The sequence below is a fragment of the Gymnogyps californianus genome, chromosome 2 (assembly GCF_018139145.2).
Source record: "Gymnogyps californianus isolate 813 chromosome 2, ASM1813914v2, whole genome shotgun sequence".
NCBI classification, from domain to species: Eukaryota; Metazoa; Chordata; class Aves; order Accipitriformes; family Cathartidae; genus Gymnogyps; species Gymnogyps californianus.
This window is the reverse complement of record NC_059472.1, coordinates 71,797,439-71,824,272: the sequence shown is the minus strand read 5'-3', so window position 1 is coordinate 71,824,272 and position 26,834 is coordinate 71,797,439. Positions and strand designations below refer to the sequence as shown.

The following is a 26,834-nucleotide window of genomic DNA, read 5'->3' as shown; positions in this document are numbered from 1 at the left end:
CAAAACAGTTCCAAACCTCAAGAAAACTATACTGAAAACATTAACCAATACTTTATTCCTATAAAAATAAAAAAGAAAAATGATACATTCATTTCAAGAAGTGTCTACGTTTTTAAACAATAAATTAAGCTTTGTAATATCAACATCAATTTACATTGCAAATGATTTAACAGAAAAGTACAGCTTAGGATACAAAATAAACTCTTTCCTTACCTTCCAAATACATCAAATACATTCTTTTATTCCTTTAATGCACTGGCACCTAAGATCTCAGAAGAAGAAACTATAGTGTGCTATGGAAACAACCATTTAATAAAAAGAAAAAATAGCCAGAGTCACTGAATGGATATTATCTTCCAAGCTTTTTCTACATCTCTGACAAAAACGCTAACTGAACATATATGAAGATACAAACTTAGTGACCAGAATAGTGGAATCTTTTGCAAAGCTTGCCAAAAAACAAAACAAAACAAAACTTTGGCTTTCCCAACTGTTACATAATTTATTCCAGGACTATTAAGCACATTTGTGTATCAGTTGCAATGAAGGTCAGTTTTAACCAATCATCATCTGTTATTATGAACGCCTGGAAGACTTTCAAAGCCTTGCTAGGACTGTCCCCATTATTTATCTTGTATTTCTCTATTAAGGTTACACAATGAAGTGTGAAAACCTAAATAAATTATGTTTAATACTGCACAGGTCACTGGAATATAAGCACTGATACTTGTAATTTATTTTGCAAAATCTGGATTGAAATATATTTATATTTAAGCGCATACACTAATTCCCCACCGAATTTCTACAGACAGTAATTTAATTTCTATTAAAAACTAGGAAAGCAGCAGTTATACCAGGTTTTCATTCATATATGCGAAGCTCTGAATTAGAAGGGCACTGATCAAGAAAAATTCAACTGCTACCATGCTAACCTGCTGCTTAATTGAAGCAAATGAAGCCCATGAAAATTAATACTGCTGGTCTGAGCTTTTTTTTCCTGGAATGAACGTAGGGCTTCACTGTTCTTGCAAACTCACACAGATGCACTTGATCGTACTTTAAACTAGACTGCTCAGGTTAGATAATACAAGTACAACCCCACTAAGGTCACTATAGACTGCTGATGTACTGAGCAGGCTTGCAAGTCTCTTCCCTAAGGAAGGAAGCTCTTTCTCCTTCCATTCTGCAGCAAGGACTTCTGAACCAGGATTGCAACCAACCCTTCACAAGAAAATTGAGAAATTAATCAGGCAGTCAGGTCAATGTCAACTTTTCTGTGCTTTAGCGGCCATACTGCTTACCAGTTGAGAACTAGTTTGGTTTATGACTACGTAAGATGCAGCCACAGCAAAGAAGATACTCACTTCTAGCAGCTTGCTTTTTTTACAGAGAAACTATTTTTTTCCCTGTAAAAGGTATAAGCGTGTTTTGTATAGATTTTGGTAAATAGTCCTTCCTTACTTGCAGATTCAGATTTTTTTTTTTTTTTTTTTAAAGCATCAATTCTAGCTGAGCACAAGAATTCCTGACGCTTGGGAGAGCAAGCTCCAAAGACTTTCTATTTACAAAATATTATTAATAAAAGGTTATTCTGCAGAAGGCTGATAGAAATATGATGCTAGACTGGTTTCAGCTGGTAACTGACATTAGGTAATGGATTTAATAGATCTAGCAAAGCATCTGTTTCCTCTTAGCATGCGTGGCAACCTCACTAGTTAGCCACATTCGGGTTCCATTTATGTCTCAGAAAAAGACACCAAATGAATACAGCCAAAATAATTTTTAGAAGGAAAAGATTTCAGTTTTGTTTAATGTTACTTAAAAGCACAAAGCAGTAAATGAGGAAAAAGTTCAACTTAAAATTATTTTCTAGGTCAGTTTGACAAAAATTAAATCCCATCAACAGTAGGGCTCTTTACTAAAGAAATTGCTCCAAGAGAAATGATGCATTTAAAGCATAGAAAAGTGTTCTGCAAAGGGAAAAAAATCTTGCATTTCCTACCCCACCTTATCTGTTAAAAAGATTTTCATCCTCACAATTTTTTTTTTTTTTTTAAATAAAAAACAGGTCTTACCTGCCCTCAACAAAACACCTCCTACATGCTTTTTCAAAATATCTTTATGATTTTTACCACTGTTAGCAGCACTGTTTAAATTCCTCAGAGAGGAGCTCAGTTCAGGCTGGTCTGAACACCACAGTGCACCTTCAGCAGGTGTGAGTAACATCATATCTTAAGCAACAGCAACATCACTCGGCCTGTCCACGACAAAGCCAGTTTTACAGTTGTGGGAAACCTCAAAGTGTTTTTATAAAATAAAACAATGACAACTCAAGAAACGACATCATGAAAGCCAAGAAAACAGTAGTTGAGTAACTAACAGTAAACTGAAGTGTTTCATTATTGTCTATTAAAATCAATGCTTTAATATTTTAAATAAGAATTTCATTAAAGATTCAAAACCTGCAGCTAAGCTCAAAATAACACACAATCTAATACTATTATCCAAGTCTCTTATCCAAGTAATCTGCAACAAAATTAGGAGAGTCAATAAAGGCACATTCTACTCCCCATTCCCAAAGCCATCTCTTAAGAGGAATTTGTCTTTAAAAAAAATAAAATAAAATAAAAGGACAATAGTTATTAGTCTCTTAACTACAGCCAAAACTAAACAGCGTCAACAGTCCACACAATTTGCTGCTTCCATGATATTCTTGGTCCTCAACAATTGCTCTTTATATCAGTGGTCAAATCAGACCACTACTGTCACAGGGTTAGTCTGAGCTGAAAAATGGTTAAATCTATCAATATCATGTGCTGCTACTTCCTTTTCATTTGGAGAAACTTACTTTTTTTTTTAAAGATGACGAGTTTCAGTGATTGTGGATACTAGTGTTTGAAGCTCGTACAGCTACTGAACTGGAACATTAAATATGTTAAAGTACACTAAATCATATTGCATTAGATTGCTATATTTAAACTGTTAATATAATATTATTGTTAAAACAGTCATCTGAGATGGCTTAACACTATCAGTGTCAGAACTTAAATGCAAGAGAATCCATTTAATCAAAACATTTGGTTTATGTAATGAATTAATCATTCACTTGGCTTTCAACTGCCTTTGAACAAAGTATTTCATGACACAACTTTACCTTCTATATAGTTTCAATTAATAAATGCTTTTAACCAAGTAGACTAATTGCAGGTTACCAATTGAAATACAAACATTTCCCAGCGCACGTTCTTTCTGGAAAGCCTTTATGTGAATGAGTAAAATAAACTTGCACTTAAACGCTACATTTCAGGATATAACAATAAAGCCATTATCAGTGAAATAGCTATGTTTAAATTTTAATTGACTGAATATGAACCATGCGTGTCTATTTTCAACATTTTCAATCAGTGGATCATTTATGCATTTAGTCTGACACATAAGAACACTATCTACAGGGAAGAACTTTTGTTGTAAAACAGTATCATATTATGCTTGTAATGAAGCAAATGCGTTGCTCATTAGATATTTCAGAACTACAGTTCTTCTGAAATATATATATTTTTAACCAAGTATTGCATAGTAGAAAAAAGGAGGGAAAAAGAGAACCAACTGTTAAAAAAGTGAGTGTATATGAAGAGCTATTGCTGAATTCTTAGGTACATTTTGATTGCATATAATTTAGTACCAACACCTAAAAGACAGGATTATTGAAAGCAAAACCCTGGACTACAAAATAATTTTTTTGTTTTCCCAAAACACCACCACTATTCAAGGTTTGGTTGCATTTTAATGATTCGTATTTCATACATCCTGTTACACAAAAGGCATTCATGGTGTACGGCACCATTTTTCTTATTTTCAATACATGGTAAGATCTGTCCCTCCCACCTCCGTCTCAGAAGTGTTGCCCTGTGATGTTTCTGAAGACACTCTGAATAGGCATTTTAGTTACTTCCGTATCAAATACAAAGCCACTTAGTTAAAATTTGTTTAATTCTGAAGAATAAATGTTAGTGTATTTCACAGTGATGAAAACCTCAAAGGCTTATTAACCCCTCTTCATCCACCGCCATGCTAGAAATTTTGAATACTTATTGTCATGATTATACAAGCACAGGCAAAATTGAGGTTAGATTGTTTATGAACGTTATACAGAATCTTGACTTCACAGCATTTTCTGCTATTTGTCAATTGCTTGACAGTTAAAAAATTTGTGTTAGGGATTTTAACTCCTACCAGGAAAAAAAAAAAAAAAAAAAATATCAATCAACTCTGTCTTTTTAATTTCCTAATTCTTGTGGAAACAAAAGCCAGCATTAAGAAGACATTTTCATAATTATGCTTTCATTGCAAGATCAGATCTAAGGCATACATCATTCAGTGCAAAGTCATCACACACTACAGAGAGAAAGACAAAAACCCCTTCATTCTCCTCTATGGACCCTACAGGTACATGTGCAAAACCCAGCAAGACTGAAATAAAGATGGACATAATGTACAAGATACTTGCGTAGTTAATATTTGCTCTATGGTTTTACAAAAAAAATAAATCGAATATTACAGAGATTACCATTTTTATAGCTTTGAGTAGTCTCTCAGTGGCCAGCAATTTCAAACAAGTTATTAAAATCCAAGTAAGTGTTCACGAATGGTATTACCAAAACCATCTAAGTTTACCAGAACAAGAGCAGCATTTGTTGTCACAATATGACCATCATCATTTAAACACACACATACTAATCTAAGTCAAGCCTATACCATGCATCTTGAGACTGGAGTTATAGAAGGAATAAATTTACAGTGTTTTGGTAAATACATATTCCACATGAAGAAATGTAAATAGCGATAGGAATATAGCAATAACCTTGAACACAAATAAACTGTAAGTTTAATCAAGTACTTCCATGAAAGAAACAGATGTCACAAAGAGATGCTCTAAATATTTTCTTACTATTTATTTTCTTACTTTTTTCTTCCTTGCCTTTTTCACTTCTTGACAAACTATTAATTGCAAGTCATGCCAACTGCAAGGGACAACTTTGAGACCTGGGCACAACAAAACTTAAAGAAAAAAAAGAGATGTTTTAACAGAAAGGCACACGAAAGGGAGGTTTTTGTTAACCACCCAGCAGGCACAGATTCTTTAGTGGCCACTACTCCTCACACGAGAAAAAGCCACTAGGTTTTCTTGCTGCTCAATATTCTCTCTAACAGCAGCAGGCAGCCTGCACTTGTACAACACTTTTCCACATGCATTTTTCAAAAAAGCTTCCCGAGCAACACATGCATGTCCAGTATCATTTTACATTTGGAGTCACAGACAGATTGAGTGACCTGATGCAGTTTAGCAAGTTAAGAGTGAACCAGAGTTAGGGTCCCTTGCCTTCCAATCTGTGCCCAATCAAGCAAGAGGATAATGATCCAAAATATTACAAAAACTTCAGTGAAAGTGAGATCTGGAATGCAGTATATAAGAATGAGCACAAACCTATTCACCCTTCAATCTAACAAAGCCAAGAAGCTTTCCATGTTGCCAATTACTCTGCGTGTTCCAACTAAATCTCTTTGGATCAATAAATAGTAACCAGGTATCTTCTTTACCTATAGCTAAACAATGTAATCTTGAAGAAAGGACCAAGCCTACAGAAGACAAGAGTCAGCAATTTAGCATGTCCTACATTCACTTTTCAGCTATCTCCTGGGGAAAAAACATAACCTTCTGGTAACATGAGAGATGCGTATTGTACAGCTGTGGCAGTTTCTATAATGAAACTCCAGATATAAATGATAATATCCATAATACAAACCATAATTCTAAAATATATCTGAATATGTGTGTATATATATATATCTAAAAAGAAAATTATCTAATTTTCTCTTTTATACACATATAAACATCTGGCTAATATGCCCCATAAAAATTTTTCCTTATTTAGGACTAATCTTTTAAATAACAGAGTTTTAAACAGTCGCTTAGAATATTTTTTTTTTTTAAACACTATTCAAAAATGAAGAACTATCTTAGGGTAATCAAAAACACACACAAAATAAATTAACATCATACAAATGTGGTTATATTGTTCAGAAAGTCCAATTCTCCCATTTGAAATGAAATGGAGACCAGTGTACCTTAGGGTGAATTATTCATCAATGTACAAATTCATTCTCTCTTTCCATGTAAATCTTCATGCGAATTTAGCTGCATTTCCATAAAGCAAGAAACACAGTAAATCCGCCGAACTCTTGCAAAAGGGAGTTGTGTTTCTCCGGATAAGAGTAGTTCCTGCTGAAGGGCAGCAAGTCAACATTTTATCACCATCTAAACACTAGCAACACCTGTGCCCTTGTAAGCTTCACACCTTCAATTAGCAGCAACATATTTGATGGGTTCAGTAGTAATTTTTCTTCCAGTATTGGATTAGACTACTTTGCATATACAGTAAGTCAAAAGTCTAGTACTTGTGTGCAACATTAATCCACATTTACATCTGACAACTCATAAATACACATGGAAACAAAAGTGACAGAGAATTAAACCTCGTTTTAAGTTAAAATGTTTTCAGTCCACATATAGAAACAGCAGTGAAAAACAAGTATAAAGGAGATGGACAGCAGAAACAGAAAAGGAGTACAATAACTAAAACTGTAAGAAGTAGGTCACTGTTAAAAGGGCAAGTTGCAATTAAAATTGATCAACAGAAGATGTAGATTGTACCATCTGCATAAATGCTTAAATGCAGCATTATTTTGCACATCACATACAGTAGATGTGATTTCTAAGAAGCATATTATAACAGCTGGCATACTTACTAATAGATTTATGGTAACTGAATACTTAATTTCTTCAGCTCTTAATATACAGTAGTTATGCATTAGTCTTTAAAGCTCTTCATCAGCCTTTTAGAAGTCAAGGTTACGTTTCCATGAATATTTAGTGTCCCAACGAGAAAGTTACAAATATTCACCTTCAATGAACTTTCATACAATACAAAGATATTAAATACCTTCTTAAGCTGAATCATTTCAATACTATGAGTTTTCTTTTTGCTATTTCAAAGGAAACACAAGGTCCTTTGTAACTTCCAAAGTGAAGCGTGTTTTAAGGCAGTAAAGATATGTATTAAGGTTTCCATGATTGTTTATGGTTGTCTATGTGAATAAAGCATATTACACACAATTGCTGTCGTATATTTATCTACATGACTTTGTTACACTGTACATGATTTAGCAATCTTCTTGAGAAATTTAAAGTGCCACAGTTCAAATGTGCTCATCTGTCTTTTCACGGGCTTCTAGTCCATTCTAGTTGCCTTCAGAAACAAACCCTTGCTTTAAAGAAAAGTCTTTTTAGGGGAAAAAAAGAATTCATCCTTCACTGCTGTGCTAACTGGAATCCAGTGGTCGAACTAATCCTTCTTTGTAAACACGAAGAATAGCTTCACAAACAAATTTGTATTGACTCTGTATAAGAAAGAAAAAAAAACATTTATGGATGATTAGTTAAACTCCTGATTATACAGTAGTATTGAATAGGACTAACAGTCCCACTGCTTCCTTTTCTCCTGGACAATGACAGGAGAGGAGATACAAAGATGGAAGGAGAAAATCCAACTCTCCTGGCTGTGTTCACAAGTAAACAAAGGTAACATTTACTCTTCTTTGAAGGACAAGCATTAAAAACCTCACACCAAGGAAAACACAATCCCCAAATTTAAAAGAACACATGCTTAAATTTCAGGGAATAGGATTTATTTGTAAAAGCTATGCAAATTTATGTGATTCTTCTGACTAAGTTTAACTAGTTATTTATGTTCTTCATACATCTCATCTATTTTTTTGGCAGTCATCTGATTATTACAAGTATTCTAACCTTGCCAATCCTGCAGTTACATATTACTAGGCACATTTAAGTTATGTGACCAAAAACACATGTAAAGTTACCATATAGGATATATAGGTCCAACTGCCTTGCTAAAAACTTTTTAAACCACCTACACTATTGCAGAAGACGGAGTCGCTTTATTTTCAATTTGTGATCAGACCACATATCTCCTTTTGTAACAGAATGGGATCAAAACCTTTGGAATGAATATTTTTGAAGAGTAGCAGCCACATTAACTCTTCTGTCACCCAATGTTTTGAGCTCATTTAGTTCTTATAAAGTTTTCACAAACTAGATTAGTGTTTCTTTTCTGAATTATACTGTTACAAAGACTATTTCTTCCATGATCTTGTGAGGTACCTATTTGTTAAAAGCAATTTGCCTGTGAGCCTCTTTCTGAAAAGTGATAAAAGGAGACATTAGCAATAGGACTAGTGCAGAGCTAAAAATCCACATAGCCTGAATAAATTTTTATGACTAACACAATCCCAAGAACACAAGATAATGGAAATTTAAAAGAACTTACAAAGATCAAAGCATACCTCTCCTCTTCTCCGAAAGTACTTTTCACTGTTGTCAAAACCCCCAAATGAACACCTTTTTCCAAAACTCCATGTCAGCAGCTTCACATTTTCTAAATCCCTTTTTACATCTTTGAAATATTCTCCCAGCTGCCCTTGTATGTCAGCTCTCATCACCTCTCCAGGAGCATCTGGAAATATTCCCCCAATATCTCCCGAAGGACAGGGCTAAAAGATAACACTTGGACTGTGAAGGACCTTAGGTTGCATTTTAAATACTAGTAGTTAGGAATGTTATTCTTGTCCATAACCTGCAACACATTTTCTCTTAAGTACAGAAAAACTTAAGGAAAACTGGGGGATGGAAATTAACTTTCTGCATCTCAATTTTCCTGCCTTTTCTTTCGACTCTTCAGTCAATTACTCCCACCTTCAATATCACTGTTCTTTTGTCTTTATTTCTTAATTACCTTGACTTTTCTCTTCATTGTTATTGTCATTTGCATATTTCTACTGCCTGAACAAGCCAAGTGTGATATTTAGCTCTCTGTTCAATACTTCTGTTAACTTGTGTGATCAAGTTACTGAACAAATAAGAATGAGCACTTCAGCATTGCTTCCTCTGACTCAGAATCTGACTACTTGTTTTCTTTGCTCTTATCTGTAGCATATCTTCTTACTGCTCACTCAGCTGCTAACTAGTTCTATTATGTACGTTCTAAAGCACTGCTTTCTGTATTGTTTAGTATCTCTAATTTCTCTTTAATGGAACATAATGGTTAGTTTTCCTTTTTTAATTTTTTTTTTTTTTTAAATGAAAGGCCATACAGTTACACAAATTTTGTTGTAGTTTTATTATTTTGGTTGAAGCTTTTGTTTTGCTGTTCCTGATGACCAAATTACAGGTCTTTGAGAAACTACACCTTTCACGTGATTAACAGCAAGCACTAAACTGACCAGTTGATAGCTCTGATGAGTCCATTCTTACTTACTGAGTATGCCCTGTCTGATATTAACTCACAACATGCATCTGGCTATGTGTATCATCTTAGAATTGGAGCACAAACACAATCCTCACAGGGCAGCTGAACACGCTTCAGGCAAGGCTATTACAACAGAACAATCCCTCTATTACAACTGAACAATCCCTAATGGCTTCTCCCAGAAGCCTTAAGCTGAACATCAAATATGAGCAGTGGGGCTAGCTGGAATGCAGGCATGGGAATGCAATAGAGCACCCAGGATAGATCAAAATGTTAACATGCAGCTCTTTGGTATTCTGTTTTCTCACAGTTGAGTGCTTGCTTCTGTGTCTCATTTACAGCACAGTATGCCAATTCTGCTCATCGGCTTTTCACAACAGTATCTGCATACTTCAGAAATAACAAGTGAATTTCGTTTCACAGCATTGCTGCTACAGATCATCCTCTCCTGATTGTGCTGATAGTGAACTGTGGAACACAGCAAGCAAGGTCAAGAATCCTATTTTAGATACTCAGTTTTCCACACTTAGGGTCTGATTGTCAGTATATTTATCACTATTCCCCATATTCTTCAGTTACATCAAACTGTAGAGTACAAGGACAATTCCTGCTGATTTCTGTTGTAACAGGAGGGACTTGGCTTTCTGGCATGCTGAAGTTTACTTCAGGTTCTCATGTCTGATTCTCAAAAAGACGACCACCTCTAGAAAGTTTAAGCCTGAACTTGCTCAGTTCCTTTTAGAAACTGAAGGGCATAGACAGGTACAACTCCAGAAGTCAACATTCAGCTTCCTTAAACTTGAGGCTAGTGTTTCTCATCTCATGACATCCTTTGTCATAAGCTCAGCTTCCATTTCCGCAAGGAACAGGCAGGGGACTATTCAGACAACTCCCTCCTCAACCATACAGTCCCAATGCACTTCCAGAGGGTGCACTCATACTGCAACAAACAAGAGTCCCAGTAGCATGCATGAACGATCTCTGTTCACAGAGACTGTTCATGCTCTAATGTTACACAAGCAACCGTAATTCCTGACACTTTCACACCCTTTGATAATGCAAGACTTTTCCCACATCTAGTCAATCATAATGCTAGCTCCTGCAGTCATTAACCTGTTAATGAATAGAATTTGTCTTCTCAAGTTACCTTCTTCCTTCCCTTGATCAAGTGGAAATCAAGGCATTTTCTTTCGAAGATGAGACACAGAAATGCCCAGTTTAACTGTTGACTTTGTGGGTCTAAACCCCTTTACTTCCATTTGTGATAGGGCATTTAGTGCTCTGAGATAACCCACACTTAGTATTCTGTCGTCCAACCTCTACTCAAGAAAGTAGAGCCTCCCATCCTTCATCCTTGGTCTCTAACATCAATATGTTCATTTCCAAAGCTGACACAAAATTGCCCTCATGATCTCAAATTATCTTTGAGCCAATTCCATCTTAAGATCACCTTCTACTTTCATATTTCAGTTTACTACCCAACTTTTCCTGAATTTCATTCTTGCCTTTTGTTTTTCCAAACTGGAGTAGTGGCACAATTTAAAAAAATACCTATATTGTTCCTATCAAATTTCTACTCCTAAAGTGGCCTCTTGCAAAGCCACTTCCTCTCTTCAAATTATACCACAAACCTTTAATTTTACGTTCATTTTAATAACTTCCTATAAGGCTCTGTACTAGAACGAAAAGCAAAAAATGATTCCAGCTTCTTGCAGAGAATTCAGACAAAGGACCATGAACAGGTGATTTCTGCAAGTCTGACTTTGTGCGTTCTAACTACTCGCAATGTATAGAAATCAATTATCTTTTAATGGCAAGGTAAGAAATATTTACAAAAAAGTTAAGTACACATCTCACAAACAAAGCAGCCTTTGCCACCATGCTAAACGTAGGAAGCATGAAATATAATGGCAACTGAAGATTCATACAACTAGATAATTTAAAAAATTTTTGGATCTGTTTTAAAACTGGACAAGTGCAGTATATATACAGAAAATGAGACTTCCTCTCATTCCTCCTCCTCACAAGTCACTTACTGATGTTTGCACCATCATAGCTCGTTGGTCTCTCATTTTTCGTACAATATCCAGTGGATAAACAGGTTGGTTTCTTTCAATTAAGCACATGGCTGTTTCCATAGTGACCAATACACCAGTGCGACCGATTCCAGCGCTGTGAAATGTAACAGAAAAATAGTCTATAAAATTAGTTTTTTGCAATGCACCAGATTCATATCACAGTCTTAATGCTAGGATACTAAATAGCCTTAGAAATTAGAGGAAGACCTTAATAAAATCAGAACAGAATGCGAAGCTTATCTTTAAAGCAACTTCAGTAATATTTCCTGCCAATTACTAAAAAGAAAAAATTTTTACATAAATAAAACTAAAGCTTCACTTAAAGTAAATGGACTTTTAACAATTATAACTGCTTACAAATCTAAATGTACTGGTTTGGTATTTTTGACTAGAAAAGGTAAGAGCTAATTGACTGCTTTTTGACACGCACTTGAACAGCAGAAAAAAAACCAACTTTGCAGTACCATTCAAAATGAGGTTACAACAGTGGCAGAGGATAAAAATGGAGAACAACTTACATTGCAGATTATCAGCTCTGTGATAATTACGTGACTAAGCCATTTCACCAAAAGGTTGCAGGAGAAAGGGAGAGAAAAGAAACTCGTCCTTTAGATAGAACACCAGTGCTTCTGTCTTCAACAGTGAATGCTGGCATTGCACAGTTTAACATTTTCATCTAATTCAAGGAATCGCCTGTCTTGCAGACAAACTTTTCAAAGCAAATGCTTATTCTAAGGCTGAAGCAAATCTATAATCAGAATTTTAAAACACAAGTACCTGCAGTGAACAAGGACCGGCTCATTCTCTACTCTCTTTGGCCTCATACAGGTCACAAACTCCAAGAAGTCCATGGAGTCATCAGGAACACCATGATCAGGCCAAGCAACGTACTGGAGATGGGTGACGGTGTGTTGTTGTTCTGTCTAAAACACAGTAAGGTTTTCAAAAAGTCTTTAGTGTTATGACTCCTGTATTGATGTTTACTAGATACAAGTCATACTTTTCACAGTAAGCGTATTCTGCAGATGCTCTAAGACACATATGATGTAGAAAATGTTTGTCATTTTAAAATTCAGAGTAAAGTATGAACATGTAATTCTTAGAAAGCATGCAAAAGGCACAACATTTTCTAAATAAATGAGGTATCAAGTTTAACTTCTGTGATCTGAACAGATTTTATGTTTTTGAATTTATTGACTGTTGACCTATTACACCTTGACATCAGTGATTCACCTGAGGTAAAATGCTACAAGACTTATGCATAATAGTACTATATAATAGTTTAGAACAGGTTGGAAGAAACAGCTGAAAACAGCAGAAGAACTATTGAGAACAATATCAAAATAACAGGGTCCTGGGGCTACACAATCTATTCTAAATATGTATGTCTGCGTGTACTTACAGATTCAGTTATAATATAAAGTTGCCTGCAATAGTTGCTAAATCTGGTTTCAGTTAGAAAACAATATATATACTGTTCATACATACATATTCATTATACCTATAAAAATGACTTCTGTATGACCCACAGAAGGACACTTTTCTGTATGGAAGCAATATAATTAGTTAAAAGATTCTGTTGTATGAAGAGCTCTTTTTTTCATTCAATTATACCTAAAAACCTGGTTTTACAGAAGTTCTTACAGTTTAGCTTTTTGTTAACTGATTATGAAATCATTCAGTCATCTTTGCATTCAGATTGGGCTCAACTGCTATGTTACAGATGTAACTAATGACGAGGGTGGGAAGGGAAAAACCTAAGACACTCCTGAGCTCTGCTGCATCATGTAATGAGGATCTCACTCTTTACAAACTGAGACAAGTCTTCATGTTCCTTTATCTCTTCTACACGTTTAGCAAGAGTTAAACTGTTAGCTGCATTTTATCGATGTCCATTACTAGACTTAACGTTTGACACCCCACTGAAATAAAACTCTCCTTTATCACTGTATTAGTTTATAAAAGCTGGCTTCTCCCTAGTGGTCCACGCAAGAATGTTTTCATGATGCTGGTGACTTTAAGAGGGTTTTTTTCCTTTTCTCTTAAGTGCACAACTACTGAAATATATGACCTGTTTTAAATGCCTTCAACTGCTTGCTTTCCTCTTCCAGTTGAGGAAGTGGTTCCACTCCCAGGGAGCAGGATAGTAAGATAGAGAAGACAGAATAACTACTGCCTATGTACCAAGTAGAGTCCTAGGAAATGCGTTTATTCCAGTCAAAGTAATTACAGAAATTTACAATTGCCTCCAGGGACATGAAGATAAACAACACAGCTCATACTCAAAATTAAAAGGTCTAGCATAAGGCCCAAGTGGACGATGTAATCTAACATTAATGACCAAGGTCGCTGTAATACAAATTGCATTGGGATCTATCATCCAGGTCATCAAAAGACCCCACAATGACTAGGATCTCTGCAAGAAAAAGCATGGCCTTTTTCTGCTCAGCTTTGCTGCCATTATGCAGTTGAGCTTGATCAAATGATTACACTTTAAATTTTTCTGAAATGCCACAGATTGAAAAAATACAAAAACATGACAAGAAAATGTCATTAAAAAGTCCTCTTTTGCAAATCTGCGCGTGCTTAATCAGAACCTCTTCAAAAGGGAAATGAGATAACGCAGCAATTACATGTAACAGTTTGAGCTGATTCTCTCAAATCAGAGACATTTGAATTACAGCATTCAGCTGAAACAAAGACTTGATTCATTCTAAAATTATCCAAAAGTGAGTATCCAGTCACCTTCCATGTGCATCAAGAACTTCAAGCCATGCATCATGGATAAGTGCCAGTGGCACACCTGAGAACCACCGACAGTGATCTGTAGCACCAAAAGCCATTTTACAAGCTCAGAAAAGAAGAAAGAGTTAACTTAATTTTTATTTATCAGTAATTCAGGCTCAAATATAGTATGTTGCATTTTTAAATAGCTCATAGACATTAAGTACAACAAGCATGTTACATAAGACTTATTTGGAGTAAGAATACACTGTAAGAGCATGCACTTAGTCCTCAGAGCTTCTGCTTTTGGTGTGATCATCTTCATTTTCTGTTACATGCCCTATTCATCCTTAGAGATCACCATAGCTGTTTGTTAATTATTCCAGGTATGCCTCAAGCTTCAGTAGAGTTTTCTAGTTATTCGTGTTTTGATATAATCAGTTTTGATTCTTTTGGTTGAGCTCTTCTGAGATGATTCAAATTGTTAAAATTTGACCATCACATCACTCGCTTTTCAAAACACACAAGTATTTTAAAATACTTCATTTTTTATTAGTAAGTTAAACCTATTGTAAACAGTAGTTATATTCATATATGTTAGAACCAGTTTTTCTAATTCTAATACTTTTATGTCTCATGCAGAAGATATCAAATCAGTACTCTGGTGAAAGTCCAGGGTTTTTTTAAGCTATTTTTAGTGTTTTGTTTTGTTTTTTTTAATATAAAATCTTCAAGCCTTTACATTCACAATAAAAGTCAGCTTTTAAATTCAGAAAACGTCAGCCAAATACCACCACACATGGAAATAACCTGCATTAGAAGACCATCACAGTTACTAAAATCTAGCACTCATACATTAAAAAAAGTGCTAGAATTATAGTTACTGCTCCCATAGTTAGCCCCACTGTACATGTCCTATTAACAATACTTATTTTTAAACACACTATTTCTGCCAGACCCTGCTTCTTTGTACAAACCTGGTAATGGAAAATGAGAAGCTACCTCTTATTATACTCAAGTTTCTGTCCCAACCATTATTCTCTGCAAGTCAGCTTAAATCCTTTCCACAAATTTTGTTTTTTGCACTTAGGTTTTCAATGACAGTCATTATTGTAGCATCCTAATGACTGATAAACATAGAATTTATCTTTATAAAATCTGGCTTCATTAGCCCTGTTTTATAACTCTAAACTTACAGAAAGCGAGACAGCAAGAGTTGCTTGTGGCCCATTTGCTATTTTTGCCTAACTTGACATTATACACCTTGTTGTTCCAAAAATATTTAATGTTTTTTGCACTCACATGGACTGTTTTTAGTTGAATTTATGTATTTGGTATTTCCACAAATCAGCTTAAAAATGGTGGATTCAAAAAAATTAGTCCAAACAACTGTGTCACTCCAGTGACACTTCTGAATTATGTAATTTGCCCAGTTTATCATCAGCCATTTGGCCAACATTTAGCTGCTTCATGGCGTTGACCCACATTTACTTGGCAAGCAGCTACAGAGGTCTAAGACATCATATCTGTCCCAAGGTATTTGTTACTGTCCTTCTGATAATGGTTATTGATGCTGCAGCAAAAGTGTGAGCCAAAAAAAAAAAAAAAAAAAAAAAAAAAAAAGAGATGTACCTACCCCTCCTGTGCAAATTCAAGACATTTTACTGCAAAAGCAACTTCATCATGGTTAAGCTAACATCCTAGATTTTGCTCAAAAACACAGGGTAAAGACACATGATCTTTTCTAGTAAGTCTGCCATTGGGATTGCAACTCCTGACAAAGTATAGAGCTGTCAGAGGTAATGCTTCAAATGGCTGCTGTAACACTTGCAAGACAATCTCATTGTCAAGACCCTCAGCCACAAAAATATCCGTTCTTCGTCTTTCTGTACTTTGCAGCCTTGCTTATTATCATTACATCAAAAGGCAGGCTTCCTCATTTCATTCTCCTAAAATGACTCTCCCTGATTAATAAAAGAATTGGGTGTTCTTCATAAAAACAACACACACAGCTTAGAATGATAATACTTATATAGAAAGAAGGAAATTTAGGCTTGAAAGGTCAACCTTAATTTTGACTTTTCTTAAAATCCAAGCAATTGATTTTGCATTTCACTTTTTCCTTTAATGTCCTTTTTGGTCTAGGTTATAATATAATCTTCAATTAAAAGAAAAATGAAAAGAAATTTCACCATGTAGAACTACATTAACCTTGAAATGGTCCTATTATCTTCTAAGCAGGAAAAGGTATGCTCTTTGCTAGTAAGCTTCACAAATATATCTTGAAAACTGAGACTCGGTGATCAGGGTTAAAGCCTAGTTTCTGAAGAGTAGATACTTTGGCAGTGGCATCTGGCATTTCTTTGGACCACTGTTCCCACCTCATTGTGCTTCTGTACACCCTTGCCATAAGACTTTTAATCTACTTCTGTTCTTCAGCTCTTTACTACTCAAAACCAACTTGTTTTCTTCTACCACAAGTATTTGACAGAACAGAATATGTTCAGTGGAGACACTTTTCAGAGAAGCCTTTAAAATACCTCTGCAGTGCGACGGGTTTGTTCAAGACATTTATGACATGGTCAAATTTATATAGATTTCTTTGGAAAAAGAAAATACAAGGTCTTGTTTAATGTGCAGAAGCAAAAGTTTCAGTGAACCAATCTAAGAATCTTTAACATGAGCAAACTCAACATTTCCCCCCCGCAAACTGTCGTATGACATGTGTCTGGCAAGGAAGACAAATGGTGTGGAAAGCCTCAGCCCAAACAATTAAGATACATAAAAATGACAGAGATTCTATTTTCAGCTGTTTATAGCAGAAAGTGCTGGCAGCGTACTCATTTACATTGCTGCCTTTGTTTCACCTAATATCAATTTAACACAGTCACTAGAAGGCCCACATGCTGGTCATTCATAAACAGAAAGATACCAGTCATTCTTCATCTTGTAATTTTACTTCCTCCCTTCAGCAAACAGCAATATCCTTCCTTAGCAAAATGAATTTATGCTTAATCTTCAATTTGTTTGAATTGCTGCATCAATTTATTTTCTTTTTCTTCAAATTATCCCCTCCATCATTGTGATGTCCATGGAAAGTGATAGCTTTTTAATTTAAAGAAGCTTATTTCCCCAAATCCCTCTATTTGCATTGTCATCGTCTGCACAATCATGCTAAACAGTCCACATTATGACACAAGGAATTGTCTTAATTAACTTGACCTGGGTTGTTTATAAGGTGTAAGTGCTCTCTCGTGGCGCTCACTCCTCATTCATTATAGCAACAGTATAACTTGTCTTTAAAGGATGAAATTCAATCAATTTTAAAACATCTTGATTTTTTTTTTCTTTTTGTTTGAATGATTTAGTTTAGTTAATAAAACTAATCACGTGGGAGAATGACACGGCACTTTGGAAACAACTAACAAGGTGCTGCAACAACTAACATAAGATACGGCAGAATAAAAAAAAAAAAAAACTTGCAAAATTACAGTTCTTTAAAAGTTATGTGAGTAATATGCTTCAGCAAGTATCACCTCCGCAGCCTTGCTAAGTTCCATGGCTGGGTTCTAGCCACACTTAACTGAAATCAAGAAAAATGCTTGTTTAAACACGGGAAAGCAGCAAAAAAGTTTTTTTCAAAACATAACTGGATGAAATTGGTGAGATTTAATGGGCAATGATATGCTGTAAGGTAATGATCTTAAAGGAAACTGAACAAAAGTTTGCTTCAGGCTTTCCATACTATTTTTTCAGTGATTAAAAAGAAATATCTATCTTGTTTTACAAAATAGTGCACTGTGTGATGAATTTTGCACTCACACTACACAATTTCTTTCCTTTGGTCTGTTCGTTCTGGTCTCCACAGTGTTCTGAAGCTTTTTTAAAAATAACTAAAAAAAACAACCTAAAAACCCCAAACTTAGTGCTTTATTTGCTTTTCTTTCATTTTGCTACAGGATAGCTTTCAATCTTGGTCTTGAAAAGGCAGGAAATTAATCCTTATTTCATTTCATGAGGCTTAGAAAAGTTGCAAATATTTCACACATTTGCAGTCATTTGCTGATCTTCAATTACAGGTAAAGAAGCACCAAGTTAAACTGCATCAGAAAAAGCCTAAAAAGTTTCCTGTTCCTAAGTCTTCTGAACATATATGAACAAAAGGCCAAGGGCATCATTTCATAAACTTCTCTTTTGAGCTATTTTCCCCTAAAGGCAGATTTGAAATCTGTGCAATGCAATTCAGAGGAAACTCTTTCACAAATATGCCTTTCCAACAGAAATGAAGTCTCTTGTGAGTTTGGAAGCTTTATCCATCTTACTATTAAAAGCTACTTGTCTTCAAAAAGACCAGTCCAATGACGCTTACATCAGTTCAGGGAATAATAAACCCGGGTTTGAATTCAGATGATTTTTATGCATTCTTCAAAGAATACAAATAACAATATCTGTGAGAGGTAGTACATATAAAGCTTTGCAAAGTCTACCCAAACACAAGATGCCTCCAGAAGAATATATTTGGTCAGCTTTAAGAAAGCAGCTCAAATGACATGTAAAACTAGGAAATACTTCAGCGTTTCAGAGAGTTCTTTCACTATGTTTTAACAAGCTACAAAGGTTTTTATTTCCATCTGAAATATCAAATGCACACAGAGCTATCAATTATTAGGGTCATATTTTTACTGTAGGGACAGCTCAATATTGAGTGTTCTTTTGAGTGTAGCCACTTTATTTAAGTGTACAAATAAACTTGCCTTTAGTGAAAAAAAAACCAAACAAAAACCCAAAATAAAAGACCCCATCAAAACAACCTTGCCCTCACCGCAACAAACACACATCCACCTAGGACTAGCTTTGGCATGCTTTTGTCTAACCTAGATGAAATCTATGCAAGCATACACCTTGGCATTAGAAACGATGTCCTCAACTGAGAGCTACATGTTCTCAACATGAGACAACTTACACAGTTGAAGATCCTTGTAACTTTCACATCTGTTAACATGTCTACAAAGGCACACTATATTCTCACACAACCTTTACCTCAAAAAGAATTAACTTGTATTAAAAAAAAAAAATTTGACTGCCCCATTCTCATGAGGATTTTGACTTATCACATGCTAGTGAATAGACACCTGAAGTGAAAACACTTACTGAATACAGTCACTGGTGAACTTACTCAAAATTATGTACCGGTTTGATAAATACTAACCAAGACAAAGAACAAGTATTTGAAAGAGTAAACTAATATTTACATGAAGCATTAGCTAACCAAAGTTAATTGGCAATCAACTAATTTGAGTGACAGGGACTAAAAGTTTGTCTACATATACTCTGCAGTACTGCTTTAATGAGGTTAATTTCTTCCGTGCTGACATTCACAGAAGAATTTATCACTTACAGATTAATTGGCTGAAAAACAGAACCAAAAATCATGCTGCTCCCTGACTGGATGGTTTCTCATAGCTAGAAACTGAAACACTGTAAACTGTCTTAACTGAAAGACCTTTAAGTACTGGTATCTCATATGTTTATGATTACAAAGGAAATCTTAATCACATTAAAATAAATTTGGATGCACTGTCAAGTTAATAGATTCAGTTACAAAATTATGAGACTAAAGCATTGGTCATCTTGCTCTAAGAACATCAATTAAATGTTACATTTTAAACCAGATATTTTCTTTTTCTTACTACTAGCAATTCTAATAACAGTAACATCTACTTAACAATACAGAAGTTTAAAAGATTGAGTAGTATTGGAACTGTAAATTAGCATTTGGTCAGTACACAGTGATTTCTTACACAAGTATCTTATGATGGCACAAACCCTTCATCTTTTCAGAAAATACTTATGACCATAGAATTTTGGAAAAGAGATGAAGAGGGAAATGTATAAGAAATGTAGGACAACTTACAAACAAAAGCCAAACTTCATCCCCTATATTCAGGTTGTGGGAAATCTAGATGTGATCTGAACATAGATTTCACAACACAAGCTGATATGCAAGAAGTATTCCAGGTATTTAACTTTCTCTTTGCTTTATAACCCTTCCATTAGCATAAAGTATTAACAGCTACAGAATATAAGTACCTTACATAAATTGAGCACATTTCAACTGAGATAAATATGGATTTTTTTTTCTTTTTTAAAATCTGACTAAAGACAATGAAAAGGAACTGGTGAGATTCTGCATCTTCTCTCAAAACAACATTATTATGCTTCACTTCTTTGTTAGCTGTTCTAGTTGCACATGCCATTAACCAAGTGACCCATATTTCATCCTTGAAAGAGCACAGTTACTTAGAAAAAACTCTCATTGAAAATCAAAATACTTGAGAGTCAGTGACTGCAAAACTGTTTAAAGAAAAGCATTAAACTTCTTTATGAAGCTTATTACAGTACCTGTACAGCATAATGTATTAATGTATTACAAAACGTCAAAAAGTATGTTTTTGAAGAAGCTCTAAAGAAATAATCATACTCTGTTGATTCATATAATAGATATTCTTTTTATAAAAACGTGTGTATATATACACACATGTATATTCACACACAGACATGCTCAGACACAGAGTCTACATCTACCTATCTATACATGTATTCGTTCAGCTTGCTTGGGGATAAAGACAACGGGCATTTACCTCAACATTTGTAATCACCATTTCTCTAACAACATAAGCAATCGTACAATCTTCAGAGTGGCATCTGACACGAAAGTTGCCATATTCCATTACATCTGGTGGATCAGGCCAATACTGATGACATTTGGTCTGTAAAGAAAATTAAGCACACATCAAGACTGTATACAAGCACTTCTGTTTCCAGCCTCCCCTCCTATGCTATGGTTCAGGGAATTCATGGAGCAGTATAAAAATCTATTCTGGTTTGTTGGTGAGGTGTTTACATCCAAATTGGAAAATAACATGACAAAATAGGCTAAATTCTCTATAAACTTTTGTTTTGGTCTTTTATAACAAAAATTAGGGAAATTGGATGCAAGATGCTTTCTGTCTGGTACTTATCTGCAATTGCTAAAATGGTTAAAATCTGTTGCTTTTCAGCTTTCACGCTTGTTTCATACATTTCAATGAGGAATTACATTGTTGCTTAACTGTCCTTACTTCCGTCTCAATAATTTATGCTGTTTAGGACCTCAAATACTCACTCTCTTGCTTTCCAAAAACATTGTTTTTTGACTAGGATGCCAGATAAATTTGATAGTGTAGGATAGATCACATAGCAAATAAAGATAAAGGCTGCAGTGAAGGCATACAAGAGTCATCATCTTCTCCACCTCTTAAAAAAACCTGTTCAGTTTTCAGCTTCTAAAACTTCAAAAACTATCCCTTTCTGTACATTAATAATCTAAGAACTTCATCTTTAAAACTACAAAGGATATGTTAAATCAAAGTACAACAGAATACACCAGATACTGCTTTAATTTTCTCTGTATTATTCTGAAATTAATGGAGTGCTAGAATTTATTTAAACAGAATTAAAAGAATTATCAGAGCAATTCTAGGAAACAACCTACGACATAAATAAAAGCAAGCAGGTTAAATTCTGACCACCAGCATGCTAAAACTAGTAAGTACTGCAATGGCAGACTCTTGTTTGAAGCCAGACTGCAAATTTTGCTCAACCTGCTCAACGCTTCCAGACATCTGCTGAATTGTTAGGACAGCAACTGCCACATGGAGCCCAGTTCTCAGGGGGAAAAAAATGACAGCATGTAGTACCTGCCTGATCAGCAAAATGGAGTCAGTGCAGTGATTTCTGTTTATCAGACAGCTAGTTTGTTTTCAAAGCAGCATAACAAAAAAAGTTGCAGAGTATCTGTTCCTCTAAGTAATTCAGAAAGTCTGGCCTTCAAAGAAATGATTCAACAGAATAAGCTGGCCTTTTTTAGGGTTATTTAACCATAGCAATGGGAAAAAAGTTTAAAGGCACAGTACATTTCTTCAGCATACAAGGAACCTGAACACTTACCCGTCCTCGTTCAGTGAGAGTTGTTAACATGATGATCAGTGACAACTTGTGATCCCAGACTACTTGCCAGAAGTGTGCACATGTGTGTGGAAGAGGACCCTGAGTAGCAATGTACCTGTTCACAATGCCCACAGAAGGAATTTCCATCTATAAAGAAAAATCCTATGTAAAGTTTGCTCTCACTACTCAAGTACTATTTTAATTCAGCATTTCATTCAAACAGGAAGTTTTGAGGGAAGATTAAGGCGGCAAGCTGAGTAATAAGACAATCAAGATCACAATTTGTTATGTGAAAAATCTTGAAATATTTAATTTAAACTAGATGTATACTATAGATTCTATAGTCCTTCATGCTGAACTAGGAAGAGATGATTAATAGTGAAAATGCATTTGAAAACTTGAAACTGCAAAGCTTTCCAAATTTTCTTTAATATTTAGTAAGGAATAAGGGTAAGGTATACCAAAGGTACACTAGCAAAAGCTGTTTATTGCCTGATACTAGACACAATAAGTTGATAGTTGATTCTGTGATTTAGGTGTTTAACTTAAGTATCTGACACAAACACATATATATATTTTCCCCTCTTTTTCCTGTCTTCCAGCCTACACACATGATTAGGGCAATTGGGGCTCTGGTTTATCGTCTGGACCCTTCATAGCATAGTTGGTAGGCCATAAGTGGCTCTAGAGGAAAAAAGGCTTAGTTTTGAGCTATAGGAGGCAACCTCAGCATTTGCAGTATAGGGAAAGGTAAAACAATTTCTACTGGTTAAAGACTCTGCACACATCACAGTGTATACCACATGCTTGCATCTACTGTGTATCAGGATGGCTACTTGTTTCACAGGAGACATTTCATCTTTTACATTATGAATCTCTACATCTTTTACACTTACAAATCCCCAAAATATAAAACGAAACCCCCTTATTCCTTAAAAAGGCTATATTTAGTCTGCTATTGTAATATAGAAAGTGAGCAAATGCAGGTCTTTGTATGACTTACATTCACGTAATTTGCATTAATGTAATCTTCATCTCCTTGCAATATTATCCTTGTGGCATCATCTGCACACACACAAAAAAGAGGCAATAAAATTAGCTATTAAGGGGCATGCTTCCCTCCTATTAAGTCAAAAAACTGAGGAATTGCAGACACACAAACAACAGAATACAAGCCAGAATAGATTACCTTCTAGAAAATAAAATGAACAATTACACGACTTTCATTATATAACGAAATCTTTAATGAAAAAGTTCAATACAACAGTTTTATAAGCTATCATTTAGAGGATAAAGCAAAATAGACAGAAACTGTGCTTAATACTCACAAGGCAGAACATCTTTGTATCTATTCTTGTCCATATTCTGAGGTACCTTTGCACATGTAACAGCCAACCCTGGTTTCTTTCTATAAAGTTGCTGCAAAACAGAATGAAAAATGGTACGATTTTGAGGGATGTGATTATGCTGTACACACCCTAAATAGATTCACATGAAAATACATAGACTGAAAAAAAAAAAATCTTAAGTTATTTTCTTTAATCTTTTTCCCAACCATCTGCAAAATTCACCTGAGACATTTTTGTATTTAACATGACAAGAATTTCTGTTATTGCTAGCCCATCATCACCTCCAGAAGAATTTCTAGAAAAAAAAAGAGGAAATGTGAGAGTCACTGATACAAACCGTTTCCCTGCAAGGTTGCCTTTTTCTTAGAAAACTGTGGGCCAGAAGGAAAACAGCAGTTGAGGGTGGAAGAAGTGAGCAATAAAAGACATCAGAAGAAAAAAATAGCTGCAGACTGGTATTTTCTGGAATCAACTTCAATACAAAAAATTCAGACAAACATTCTCTGGACTAAAACTACCACATTCAAACCTGCAAGTACCTGAAAAAACAAAGCTTCAACGTATCACAATCTCTTAACATGTGACTCCTTTTCTTTTGGGCCAACTCCTATCTTGCAAACTTTATCTGGAGTAAATGTAGGCATACAATTGTATAAGCAAAATTTTAAGGTCAAAATGCATTAAGTGCATCATACAAGACAACAAAAAGTACAGAGGGGGAAAAACAACAAACAACAACAACAAAAATCAAGAAATGTAATTATACAACTACAGTTTTTCTGTATTAAATATATATGAAAGCAACTTGCAACTGAGTTATTAACCTGGCTGTGCCAGAGTTTTATATACTTCATTGAACACTTACCAAAGAGCTCATTATATCTTACATGACTGATGAAGATTTAAAATATGGTTCCATACATAAAATGGAATGAAACGGATAGGAGGCTAAAATCTTCTACTTTGATTGACGGAAAAGGAACAGCACACAAAAAGTTTATTCTACTGTGAAATTTACTGAATCCTAAGACTCAGTATCACAGCTCACCACGTTTTTCCACTTGAACAGCATAAACAAGCCGTATGAGAAGAGAACTTGAGAAAATATGTAATTGAACAGCTTCTATCAGTTATAAGTTAAGTTCCGTTTTACTAGAGCCAAGTTGTGATTTCTGCTTTTTTTGGGAGACAAGGAAGAATAATTTAATGTTAAGTAACAATTCTGGAGCTTCATTATTGTTGCCTGGCAAAAAGTCATTTGCCATTGACAGACTTCTTAAATTCTGCTTAAGTAGAGGAAAATATTCTGGAAAAAGTTGATTATTCATAGTCTACTGCCTAATGATTTACTATTTTACTAATGTGAATGGAGAGTTTGAGAGCCACCAAAGCTGATGAGGTGATGCTGCAATTATCTCTGCTTCTGAAGATCACTAAACAATGAACTCAAAGAAGGAAGGCCACTAAGCTGTCCCCTAGTTTATTAGATTACAAAAAGGTTTAGCACTTTTTTTGTAACATCAGTAATATCCTTTTATAAACGCTGTCAGGAAAAAAGTCATAAAGGATCAAATATCCTATGAAGATCATTATGGGAACTTTGTGCACAAATTTAGTCAACAATTTTGACAATTAAGAAAGCATTGAAAGGCTATTTCATATCTTCTGAATTACTGTTTCAATAGCCAGACTCATTGCTATTGCTGCATTGCAACCAGTGCTGTGGATTTTGGAAAGCAACTATGAACCATGGTCTACAATTCCTTAAAAAAAGAGGGAATCTTAACTCTCAGAAATCTTGGAAACAAAGTAAACCTGGTAAAAAGAGTGGTTATGCAATAAGCAATACCACAACTCTTCAGCCACCACCATTAAATCTTATGGCATTTGAAAAAACAGTGAAGGAAAAATATCAAAATAGGGAAAAATTGTATTGCTGTTCTACAAGTTTTCAGCATCAGAAAGAGTTACTCCAGAACTCAACAATGTGAAATTTATAAATCATAATAACCAGGGTCTCTGCAAAGTTACTACAAAAGTTTGGATCCACAACAGCAAAACAAGCACAAACATACATACACTGTACTCCCTTGCCATTAGAGAAGCAGCTAAATTATCTTTTGGAATTTCTTATGCTAACACTGAAGGAACTAATTTAATAAACTATAAAAACATTTTATTAGTTTTCTATGAAATTCCTTGCTAACAAGTTGAAGAACATGACAAATGTTAATTCATTAATCTATACAGCAGTTCTTCAAAGTCTCATCCTATATACAGGGGAATCTCACCTACAAAGTAATCTGCCCAAGAAGTAACCATCAGTGTTTTAGATTGCCAGGGAGAAACATCACAGAACTGGACATTACAAGTGTCCTGCAAATGGAAATTAACATTCTAACACTTTCATATCAGCCTCTAAGAGAAGATGATGAGGAATGGTCAAGTTGCTTGTGTTATTCCATGAAAGAAGGCAACACATGAGAACTTGAAACCCTAACTTAAGGTATAAAAGATGTTTTAGAAATGTCACTAAGCGGCATGGAAAAAGAAACAAAGTACCAGACTGACCTCTGTCAAAACCCCGCTATTCTACTCCATAAAATAATTAAGAAAAAAATATTAATTTAGTGAGCTTTGGGTACTTGAGCTAGAAACATGTTAATTAAAAACACATTTTTCTCAGCAGATGATGTTTTATGCAAGACTGATAACTCGTTCTTCCCTGTCCTAAGTAGTGAAGGGTGAAACTGATGGGCAAGTCACATTCTTGCTCTCTTGAGGTAAGACTGAACAGGAGCAATGAGATTTCCAATTAATTAAGCCCTTACATTACTTGCTGGTCACAGCTATTGATCTATATTCATGGCATTTGAGAGCTGAGTATTACCTACCTCAAACTGAATAAGGACAGTCCCACTTTCCAGCCCTCCTCTTAGCTGCTCCATAGACTCCTCCAGTGTATCACCACCATATTCGGAAGAGATAGCAAGAAGAGGTTCTGGGAGATTGTGGGAATCAGCTTCATCTTCTGATTTAGGCTCCACAAACTGTTTAACTACTGAAAGATGTATTGAAAATTAAAATCCGTTACATACAGCATTAATGTGTTTGCAACACATACTAAAATTTACCAGCTTGCAAGAACAACAAAGTTTGCAAAGACAAGGCCTCAGGAAAGCAAATAGCAACATATTTAACTGCATTTCTTTATGTACTACATTACTGTAGAAACTACTAAGAGTTAAATGTCCTTATGACCTTTCAGAAAATGAAACTCCTCAAGGTGCCTATCTATGAAGGCAAAGAAC

At 35.0% G+C, this 26,834-nt stretch overlaps 1 protein-coding gene across 1 annotated transcript in view; it reads right to left on the bottom strand.

Annotated features, from left to right (window-relative positions):
* Positions 1–6,585: 6,585 nt before the first annotated feature.
* PTPN3 (protein tyrosine phosphatase non-receptor type 3) overlaps positions 6,586–26,834 on the bottom strand; it is a 127,085-nt gene continuing 106,836 nt past the window's right edge. Inside the window, exons 19-26 of the mRNA XM_050891070.1 lie at positions 26,418–26,584; positions 23,503–23,593; positions 23,178–23,239; positions 22,175–22,321; positions 20,827–20,955; positions 12,239–12,384; positions 11,420–11,555; positions 6,586–7,458 (exon numbers count right to left, since the gene is read on the bottom strand). Of these exons, the coding sequence (XP_050747027.1) occupies positions 7,381–7,458; positions 11,420–11,555; positions 12,239–12,384; positions 20,827–20,955; positions 22,175–22,321; positions 23,178–23,239; positions 23,503–23,593; positions 26,418–26,584 (956 nt within the window). The 3' untranslated portion in view covers positions 6,586–7,380. The remainder of the gene's footprint in view (positions 7,459–11,419; positions 11,556–12,238; positions 12,385–20,826; positions 20,956–22,174; positions 22,322–23,177; positions 23,240–23,502; positions 23,594–26,417; positions 26,585–26,834) is intronic.